General features: G+C 40.6%; 1 protein-coding gene across 1 annotated transcript; it reads left to right on the forward strand.

The window, feature by feature from the left end:
* The first annotated feature begins 87 nt into the window (after positions 1-87).
* tmem110l (transmembrane protein 110, like) lies at positions 88-11,624 on the forward strand. The gene is made up of 8 exons (XM_073480994.1): positions 88-503; positions 3,594-3,642; positions 3,903-3,998; positions 4,097-4,218; positions 5,229-5,341; positions 6,373-6,456; positions 6,559-6,690; positions 9,882-11,624. Exons 1-8 carry the CDS (start codon positions 314-316, stop codon positions 10,008-10,010), a joined length of 915 nt encoding a protein of 304 aa, XP_073337095.1. The 5' UTR covers positions 88-313; the 3' UTR covers positions 10,011-11,624.
* The last annotated feature ends 88 nt before the right edge of the window (positions 11,625-11,712 follow it).

Here is an 11,712-nt window from a genome sequence, read left to right on the forward strand (position 1 = left end):
TCCAATTGGTGGCTTTTATTTTGAAATATTTTCAACCGGAAGCGCGACTCTCGTGTCGCCTACTTAACGGTCCGTGTTATCGTTGTCAAAAACATGGATGTGAGTCAGATAATCGATCCTGTGCATCATGAGACGTAGCATCAGCCTCGGGAAAACACTGAAAAACAACTTTTAACTCGAATCTATCGCCGGAAGTTAAAATCAGGCGGTTTGTCGTCCTCGGTACCGGAAAGGTTCGCCGTTAAGCCCGTCTCAGCCCACCGAGGGAGCTCCTTTTGTCCTCCGACTGCTCCCTTGTTTTTATCGTGTCAACATGGACATGTACGGCTACAGCGGGGTCTTCTTGGTGAAACGATTCTTGGACAACGAAGTGTTGGAAGTCACCAACATGTCCGACATCAACAAGGCGAATCCCCACGGCTGCGATAACGGAGCTTTGACGGACCGGTTCGGCGTCTTGATCCAGGGACTCCTGGCCATCGTCGCCTTCAGCACGCTGATGTGTGAGTACCTGAACCGACTCCTGCTAATGAAAACACCTTTTCTTTGTGTTTATTCACGGGAAAGATGCTCAAAACACAAAGTGCACAAACTCGCTTTTAAAAGGCTTCACGAGTCCACGTGGCGTTTTGTTGACGTTTGTTTCCACGGAGCCTCATTCGCTTGACGCCAAACTCCCTTGAAAAATATGCCAATTTATGATCGCTTTGCTTCTGGACAGCAACACATGCTCAAATCCAGCATTATTCAAACTTTACTTGGCTAATAAGGGGTCTCTATTCAATTCGGCATGATTTAGATGTTGTAAAAAATAAAGTTTTACATAGGAATTTCAGCTTTTTTTGTTAATTGCGATTAACAAACGCCGTCCACGTCCACAAAACACAGACTTGCAAAGAGCGGAAGCGGCGTGTGTGTACCATTTTTAAAATACATATTTTAATCGTATGATCATCGCTTTGTGGCATATATATATCCCCGAATTTGCCATTAAGACCCAAATTAACCATAAATAATGAAGGTGTGCCATTCTCCATCTGTATGTGTGCCTGTAAACAAAGCAGCTTCATAAATTGCGATGTTTTCAAGGGAAGTGTCGTCATGGTCTCTCCCTGTGGCAGAATGGCATGTTTTTTTAATCCAGGGCTTTGTTGTTGTTGTTGTTGTTGTTGTTGTTGCCCCAAAATAATAAAAATGCCTGCAAACAATATACTGATAACATTTTTATGTTTTATCAGTGAAAATCAATATATATTCACATCAAATACATCACTGGCAAATGCTCAAGGGATATTTGATTGATTAATATTTGATGATTTAATGAAACTTGAACTTCACAGTTAATATCTGCCTCCCTGTCAGTCTTGTAACCAGTAGTTTTCACAGTATAAGCAGCTTTAAGTGTAATATATGAGAAGTTCAGCCACTTTTTGTTTTTGAGTGTCTGCCCTAACAGCAAAACAAGATGCTCCTTTACAGCCAGATTGAGGATTTACTGTGAACAATGGCCATTGACTGCTAAATAACTTGTGATTCTGTGGCAGCTGACTTGGAGAATGTTGGGCATCTCAGCAGTTTTGGCACCGCGGGGTAAATTTTAATGCCTCTGGAGCAGAAAGGTGTCACTAAAAAACTGCATGCAGTCCATTAAATTCAACCTCATATGTCCAGTGAGGATTTCCTGTATTACTTTTCATATTACATTTAAGCTATATAGTTATTTTCCAATCCGTTCCTTGACTATTCCATAATAAAGTTGACTGTATTTAGCTTCCAGGTGTCGTGGCCAGATAAAAATGCTTTTATTGTCAGTTCACCTTTTGTAATGGCGTAAATCCGAGGCCACTCTGCGCTCTGTATAGTATCCACTTATAACAGGAGTGTGTTGGCATATGGTCTAATAATTCGAGTGTAGCCTGAAAAGGTCAGTGCACTCATGTTGATTTCTTCAGCTAATCAAGCAGGCGGGTTCAGCCTCAGAGCAGTGAAGTGCAGCAGAATTAGGCCGGGCCTTGAGGTTGAGTGAGATCAATGAGCTCTAACCTCCACTAAGTTACTTATTAGTATAGAAATCGATACCCCTCCCACTCTCTCATCTTTTTTCCTTTCCTGTTCTCGGCACAAGTGTCGTTCTTGGTCAACGCACATGCATCTGTTAATATTTACACCACATTATTTGTGTTCAGCAGAGCACTAAGGGCCCTTCAGCTATGATCACAGTGGCGGTATGCCAAGTCACAGTCGAGCCTGCACCCTGCATCCCTCTGCTGAACTGTGTTAAGAGGGCTCTTCCTCAAAAAGCTATTTTTGGGAGTTTCCTTCCATTGAATCATCATTATTCCTGCGCTCGCATAATACAGATAAAGGCTGAACATCCAGTATAGCCACCACATTTCTTTATCTGTGAAGACAATCCAATTTGAGCCTTTTTGTGAAGAGAAATGTTTATGTCTCATGTCTTTTTTCTCTTTTCCAGAGAAAAGACATGGGGTAGAATTTTATTAATCCTGAAGGAAATTCGGGACACACTTTAAATATACTTATTTTTTTTTGCTTGAAAAAAAAAAATCATAAAATAAGAGCCCAAAAGAAAACATTCGCATAACTTGTGTTGTCAGATCAAAATCCCAAAACCTAAAGATTTTCACTTTACAAGGATATAAAGAAGACAAGAAGCATTAAATCCTGAATCTGTTTTTGAGAGGCTGGAAGCAGGAAATGATTAATAATTCAGTCATTATCTACTCGACCCCAAGCTGGATGGAAAGTCGGGTGAAGTTTCGTCGTCCACAAAACATTTCTGGAGCTTCACAGCCATACAGTGTTGCAGCATTCTCCTAAACAACTGAAGAAGATGGGGACTTGTTTTGAAACGGAAAAAAACAACCAATAAAGGCCCAATAAAGCTTGTCAGGTATAATCGAAGCCCCAGCATCCCAAATTGATTTGAAAAGACATTATTTACACCCTTTTTTTAAGCTGGAATCTTCACTGAGGTTTAATTTTTGGATGAATGTTTACTTTAATCAATAAACCAGTAAGCAATCTAGGTGAAGCGACTTTAAATGGCTTAAAAACTTTGAAAAATGCAGGAAGAATACCAGAAAAGTATGAATAATTATACCACTGCTTCCAGTGTCGTAGATCCATAGATATTTATAAATACTTCATACTGAACATCAAATTAAACTACATCAAAACAACCGATAAATACAAAACCAGAAGAACGATGGAGGTCACAGATGTAGAACACGTCTGCAGGAAGCCTCGATCCTGTTTTCACATGCCGAGTCACGCTTTCTGACCTTGTGAGATGGCGAGATAAGAGGAACAGTGGGCATCTGTTCACCCTGAGCCCCGTGGGGAGGAATGAAGTGTTGTGGCTGCGTGAAGCGAGGGAAGATGTGCGATTGTGTTTCATCTCTCCGCGCTCCCCTCTCGACCTTCAGACCTGTAAAAAAGACGAGCTTCTCTGTGGAGGTCAAACAATCTCTGAAGAAACCGTGTTACATGGTTTTTGTTTTGCAGGATAAACACAAGTCTAGTGGGAAACGATATTGATGAATTCATTGGCTTTCTTCTTTTGTTTGCAGTGAAGAGGTTTCGGGAGCCTGTAGGGATCAGACGACCCTGGAGGATCTGGTCAGAATTTATTTTCATTTTCTTCTTCTTCCTTATCTTGTCCTACATTCTTACATTTTACACACTTGCATGGATGAGTAAAGTCTGTTAAAGTAAATAAAGTGTTGGTTGAACCCTTCATTTTCTCAGGGATTGATCAAATAAACCAATAGAAACAATAGAAAGCTTCACATTTCCGTACTATATTGGCCTGCTTTCTCGTCTGTGACATTACAATTCATAAAAAAGAGACTTAACGTGCTCCGTCTTATCCTTTCCAGGTTTTTTGACACATCCAAGCAGGCCATCGGTGCTCTTTTCATCCACTTTGCCAACGTCTTCCTGTCAACGCTCACCAAAGAAGATCCATGCTCCCTGTGAGTCATCGATTACTGTAACCAAGTCGTGATAAGATGTTGCTCGGCTGTCAGGGATGTCTCACTGAAAATGTGATTTATTCCATTTTTCCATTAAGGTATCTGATGAACTTCCTCCTGGACGCCACGTTGGGGATGCTGGTCATCTGGTTGGCTGTGAAGCTGGTGTCCAAACTGGTGGAGTACAAGCAGTGGACGCTGCTCATGTTTGGAGAATACGGTGAGGGAAAAGATGGTTTCTGTGTCTTTTTTATTAAAAAAAATCTTTAAAGGAAAGTGACACTAAAATACAGCCTGGTGGCCGCCACCGGAGGGCGCAGTAGACCCACCAGAGGTAGACAGGGAGGAGAGCCAGCATCTCCAGCTGCAACCCCGCCTGGAAAACATTCCCAGTGGCTTCAGAGAGGGTTTAACTCCATGCCAGTTATTACACTCACTTTGCTGTTGGCTTTTAGTTTTGCATTCCCTCCTTTTGTGATGGAAAATTTCTCAGCAAGGTTGATTTAGTCTCTATGTCACTTCTCTTTTCATGATCAGGTTCAAGTTTATTTTTGATTCTCTTTTTCCCTGAAGAATACCAACATTTTTAAGAGATTTGTGTAACCAAAAATGTTCAGATGATCTCCAGTAAACGCACTGAAATTGGAGCGTCAACAATCAGTTGATTCATTTATAAGTCTGAAAGAAAATTCATGGCCAACTATTTTGATGATCGATAAATTGTTTCAGACATTTTTCAAGCAAAATGTCAAACACTTGATAGTTCCAGCTTGCTGAATGTGGAAACTGTGATGTGCTTTTTCACATTTTTTGGCATTTCATAACCAGAAGAAAAACAGTGAGAAGCAGCAGATTAATTAATGATGACAAACTGTTAGCTGCAGCCCTCGCTCAAATTGTTGTCAGGGGATTCTTTCTTTGTTGTATTCTCTCTCTCTCTGTCTGTCTCTCTCTTGTTCTCAGTGTTGTCTGCGTGTCTCCCTCCTCCCTTCTTCCTGTCTTAATGACAGACTTGTCCTCCTTTGTGTCTGCCGTGTTGAGACACCTGTGTAACCTTCTGGAAGGGTTTAGCCAAGGGTTGGAAAGGCAATTTAAATACCCAACTGTAGCAGAACAGATATGTTTCTGCAGATATAGATATATTAAGCTGACTAAAAATATAAAAAAACGTGTGTGTTTATATATGAGACGGCCACTTTACTGATGTTTTTCCCCCTCTCTCTCCTCCAGGTGATCCTCCCCAGGCAGCAGCATGGTTGGGTCAGTGTGGCATCTACCTGCTCATCATGGTGCTGGAGAAAGGCGTGATCAGCCTGGTGCTGCTCGTCCCCGGATGGTCCAAAGTAAGTAAACCGTACGGCTACATGTGCTGCGTTCAGGTCATTCTGTGACATTATCAAACCACTGGCATGGGAAAAAATCTCGTAGATTGACTTTCTCATTGTTTGTCTTGCCAAAATTGTGTAACATGTGTGTCAGCTGAGCCTGTGACTAAACTTAACTTAATGTGACTGGTCCATGATGATGTCATTACAAATTAATCTCACTTGACTTTAACTGAAACAGAGGTTTTCAGTCCTTAATAATGTAACAAACAACATTTTTACATCCAAACTGATCTTGACCTGTTCAACCAGACTCCATTTAAAAAATCATAAGATTTTAACAATCCTCTCTCATTTCTATTTTGGCTTTGTTTGTCATTTCTCTGGCAGCTTTGAGAGATGAAAGTCATCCAGACTACAGAGAGAATAAACAAGTGGAGGATAAAAAATGGAAACATGGGTGTGGCAATGTGAATGTATTTGAAGGACAGTGTGTTTGCATGACACCAGGGTTCATATTTGTTTATTCAGACTAGCCCTTACCATAGCAACAGATGCTTTTCTGTGGAATAAGACAGTTTATTTGTTTATTTCTTATTTATATTCAGATAGAAGGACATTTATGTTGTACAGCTCTATGTGGCCCCGCTTCCTTTGTTTGTCAAAAATTGCTTTTTGACAAACACTCGGTATAAACATTAGTGTTATTAATAGTAACACTGTTTGTTCTGGTGAGGGGAAGTTGAGATTCAAGTCCTGTCTGTCTGTACTTCAGTCAACAGCTTCCTATTTATGTTTGTTACATGGTTATGGCCCGTCTTCATTCAGATTTAATTCAGTTGACGTGATCATTTTCAAGAAATGAGAGAAATTCAGTGTTGGTGGAACCTAAAAGTTAAAGAAGTGGTCATATAGTTGTGTACCTTGATTGTATCTTGAATTCAAAGAAAAGATATCTGTGGATTTTTTTTTTTTTTTTTGGCTTTTGGTTTAAAGTGACCATTATCAACCTGCGTCAGTGTGTTAAACTCTCTTTCCTTCTGTTTTAGTTGCAGGAGGTGTTGCTGAGCTACATTGCTAACCCTCAGCTGGAGCTGGTGCTGGTCATGCTCATCGTGCCCTTCATAGTGAACGTGAGTACTACTGTCACATATCACAAATAAGAAGCAGGCTTAGTCTTTAATCTCTGCAGAAGTAGTGACCCCGGTGTCTCGTCTCTCTGGCTCCCCCTGTAGTCCATCATGTTCTGGGTGGTTGACAGCCTGATGATGAGGAAGTACAAGACGATGAAGAGCCTGGACGACTCCTGCGACAGCTCGGTGAAGAAGGCCGACTCGCTGCCCTGGGCGAACAGTGAGGAGTCACGGGTGAGAATTAACTGATGTTTGTACCAACAGAGCAGAGCAAAGTGAACAGCTGCTGATTGTTTTTACTCGATTTATGTGATGAAACCAGCTGCTTCGTTCTGGAGATCATCGCTGTTCAAGTTCATAAGATCTGTGATTTAGATTTGATACAAACAGAGGAACAAATCATCACTTTGGTGTCTAGTCAGAGGAAAAGCTCTCTGAAATAAATGTGAATTAACTGATACAATATTTTTGTACAAAGAAATCAATAATGTAATGTATTACATATGCAGAATTTACAGGTGGGGCCAAATAATTAAGAACTTGTCATCGACAGTTTTTCAGAGTTATAAAGTTTCCCCTGACTCAACGACTCACAAAACGCTGTGTTTTTTAAAGGGAGTCTGGTGCTGATTTGCCGCCAACTCGTATTACTCAAGCGCAAGTTTTGCTCTGGAGAGCAGAGGTCTGATCCAATGAGGGGTAACAAGAACGCATTAAAAATACAAGATCAGATAGTTTACAATCCGAGTAATGTATTTGGATACAGATCCCATTTTAATACCAGGTTAAATGTGTTTGATTTTGCTAACAGCTGAACTTCTAGAGCATTTCTGGAGTCTAAAGAACAAATTTAGTCTTGGACAATCTTTTCCAGTTAAATTTCAAACGTTTAATGTCTTTATTTAAACTTCAGGTAGCATTAAAACAGTTTAAATTCCCTAAAAATTAGTAAAATTCAGAGTAATTAGAGGAATGCGACTGAGCCATCTGCTCTGGCTGTGACTCACCGGCTTTTAAAGGGGATTACTTTTTGATGTTCTGTAAAGTACAGTACAGAAAGTTTTGCTAAAGCCTGTTCCCAAACAAGAATGTGACCGTTTAATATCTCTGCTTTTTGATGAAGCGAACAAGACTTTAATGTGTGTGAAAATGGTAGTTGATGGTTGATGGTAGCCACGCCGTCACGCTTGGGTGTACACCGCACCTGTTGTTTTGGGGGATGAGGGAAACAGACACACACACACGCTCACACACCATACAGATTTCCTCTCTCTACACTCGGTCTAATGAGGAACAAACCCAGAAGAAGTCCGTCCAAGAAATACTGAGTCAGACTGTTTTCCTCCCTTTCCTCCATCGTTATTGTTTGAAGCTGGTGGATTCTGGTTTGTTATGGAGGTTTTATTCTTTTGGGGATGTCCACATACTTTTAGCCATAATTTGAAAGGTGCTTTTTGACTCCTTCTTTTGTAATTTGGGTGAATTAAAGAATATTTTCTTGCAGCATGGTAGAGGATTGCGTAGTATGCGTTATACACACTCGACGAAGAGGACGCCCACATGATCTGACTTTTTTATTCAGCTCCTGTGAGTTTTGGGTCGAGTTCTGTTTAATCTGGACTGCTGAAACTGTAACAGGCCTGTTGTGTTCAGGGAATCGGTTAATAGCCGCCTCCTCCACATGGCACAGAAGCCCGTGTCATTTCTTTTTCCCCTCTCTCATCAGGACAAGTGACTGTTGGGGGGGCACGACCCTCGTGTTCAGTGTTTATCCCTTCCCTCCTCTTTACTTTATCTCTGGTCATCTGCCAGGCAGCTATAAGTCGAGCCTTCATCCCGGGAATAAAAGTGACATTTAGGAGTCGTTTCCACGCGCTGATGTTATGGAAAGCAGAGTGAAGTGGAGGAGGGGGACGGATAGAGGGGCATTGACTCGGATGAGGTCTTGGTGGGGGCGGTGGTCCAAGCCGTGGTCACAATGCTGTTGTTGATGATCAGATCGCGGTGTTACGTCAGTGTCATCCAAATAAAAGTTGGATATTAACTTTGTGCAGTCAGAATCGGTCAGTAATCGTGACTTTATAGAAGATTCGGACTACAGGGGCCCTGAGTGCTAGTAACACAAGTGTGGGAGACAGTCATACATGCTGCTCGCCTGTCTTCATCCTCATATCTGAATCTGTTCTGCTCTTTAAAGTGGTCTTTATATCAGCTTTCCCACATGTCAAACCTGATCATAAACCAACATATGGAGCTTTTATAATGCCGTAAATGTCATATAGTTGTGGAAAATTTAGCTCCTTTGAGATCTGAATCCCTGCTGCTGCTGGAGAGCGTCTTCCAGGCTGCGAATAAACGAGGATATTTTCCACTTTAGGTTGAGAATGCAGAACTGAGATATTTTCCAAGCTTTCTGTCGCGGATGTAGAATCCAAACATACTTGAACAAACTACATCATCACTTCATCAGATTTAGTTTCTGTTGAATCACATCCGGCTTCTTAAAATAGCCGGGAGCTAATTAGCAGAGAATCCGGAAAGTTCACATTCTCCAATACAAGTACATTTATAACATGGTGAGATACAATAATATATCTGTGCAAAATCTAGTTGATCCATCTTCAGTACTACAGAGGATGAGTAGGAACAGATTGCATACAGTTAGAGCTGCAATGATTAATCAATTCGTAGTCAACTATTAGATTAATTGCTTAATTTAAACTATTTAGATAGTTGATTAACTGGTTTTCAGTACATTTTTAAGAAAAAAAGTCAAAATTCTCTGATTCCAGCTTCTTAAATGTGAATATTTTCTGGCTTCTTTCCTCCTCTGTGACAGTAAAATGAATATATTTGGGTTGCGGACAAAACAAGACATTTGAAGACTTTTGGAAAAAAAACTGATCAATTTTTTTCACCATTTTATGACATTGACAGACTTAATAAATGATCAATTAATCAATAAAATCAACCGTTTGTTGCAGCCCCTACATATTACATATGTTTGCTTTTAATTGCTGATTTTGAATTTTTTTGTAGTATTCTCCACCAGAATTAGATACCTGGCACTTAGCCTGGCAAACACTTCAATGGGATATCATAGATGTACATCATAGAGAACAAAGCACATGAAATTCTTCATAAAAAGAAGAAAAAATCTATATTTGAAGAGGTTACATTACAAAAGCCAGACTGCATACAACTCCATAGATATCACAAATATCAAAATACATGAATTTCCTCAAGGAAAAACACATCAAACAAGCAGAAAAAAGACATTTGTTTATTTTTTTTATGTCCACTGTTTACCCTGTTCCAGCTGGCACCCAAGAGAGTAGTGCTGCTCTGCACGGGATCTTTTAGTTGATGGTTTGAGCTGTGCTACGTTGGCTTGCATCCATCAAAGTCTTCTTCTCTTCTCCCAGGTCCTGCTGACCGTCGAGACCGACACAGACGAGGCTTCAGAGGGCGAAGAAGACGTCGGAGCTGTTGGACCGATCCCTAATGTGCACTACTCTGGAGGCCCACTGAGACCCAGCTGGGTGATGGTGTAAACCCAGGTGATGTGACCTCCTCACGTCTGTCCGCTATCCACACACACAAATCTCACTTAAGAGCCTAACTATGAGCAAAAAAACACAAACACCTTGCATCCTTATCTCTATTAAAGGTCTAACTATCAGCTTCCTTGTAAGCAAAGGCACAATTAAAGGTCATATAACCTGCGAATGTGAACACTACAACCTTAGCTGCCTTCCTCTGCACTGAAGGTATGAACTGGAGCTCGACATGCATGTTGATCAAATAGCATTTAGGGGGTCTTGAAGCTCTTTATCCTCTCACCTTGCTGCCTCCGTTTGCTGCAACAGAACATCAGAGAAAACCACAACTGAGCGCCTGTGGAGAGAGATTATTAAGGAGCGCGGCACCCGCAGGGCAAGACATGCGGGTGGTAACGACAAAGACTGAAATAAATCTGTCTTTTCTCCACACTGGGGACTTTTGGGAATGATGTTGCTCTAAAGAGAGTCATTTATCACATATCATATTCCAAAGACGAGTAAAATATATATATATGTAAGTGCTCTAAGACTTTACTCAGATATAATCACTTCAAATCCACCTTTTTAAAGTTGTAATTATAGTCATTCCTGCACGTTCTCCCTCTGGCTGCTTATTTTAAGTATGAAAGGTGGTTAATGGTCTTATTTTTTACAACCGTGCACTTGATGATTTTATTTCTTTTTTAACTGCTGCAGTCATGACGGACCAAACATGTTGAACACAGTGGTTACATGGAAAGTGTTTAGGTCCTTTTTTTAGAGGCTGCTTTTATACATATACACAGTGTATGTGGGCAGGAAGTTGTTGCATGTAATGGTTTGAAGGACCAGGCCGCACTATGTTACTGCAGTTATCTGCATATTTGTTGTGTACGATGAAGTGTTGGGGCCACTGTTGAGGGGGGGAAATAACCCAGAGATTTTCAGAATGAAGTTATTCTTCTTAGTGTTTTTTCCCATAAAACTACAACTTTACTTTCATAACAGTCTGACTCAAAATATTTTTTTCTCAAAATATTCTGACTTTATTCTCAAAATCTCAGATTTTACCAGCCTACAACTGTCCCTAATACTCCATCCCTGTAATACTCTCAGTGGGATCATGTGGTAGCTTTGTATTAAACATTTTCGGCACATTTCTTTTATTTATTCTGTTAATAATTTATATGTATTTGACTTTATATGTATATATATATTGTGGTCCAATCTGTGGTATGAACGTTGGAAAAGGAAGTTTTTATGATGGGAGAATTTTGAGAGACACCATCAAACTACAGGTGGCGACTAAGATCTGGATTCAGTACGAATTTAGTACGTGATCGACGTTTTCTTTATATATTCTGCTGTTTATCATCAGAACATTTCCATCCTCCTGTTACGGTTTGAAAGCCAAACTTTTGAGACATTCCGTCTGTAATGTTTTATTTTGTATTCCAGTGTATCTTGTATGTATTTTTTTTTTTTTATAAACCAGACAATGAACATGTGTATAAAATGGCACAGCACGGCCCGAAGTGTCATTAAACGGCTGTAAACTGCCACGGTGCTTCTTACCGAATGTATCTCTTTAATCTGTGCTATGAATAAAGATGATTGACACATGAACCCGTGTTTTGGTGTTGAATTCCTGCGGCGGCCGGGGCGAGGCAGCACGATGACAGACGGCCTGAGAGGGACCTGGCCAGAGCACACC

Source organism: Pagrus major, chromosome 14 (assembly GCF_040436345.1).
Source record: "Pagrus major chromosome 14, Pma_NU_1.0".
Classification (NCBI taxonomy): domain Eukaryota; kingdom Metazoa; phylum Chordata; class Actinopteri; order Spariformes; family Sparidae; genus Pagrus; species Pagrus major.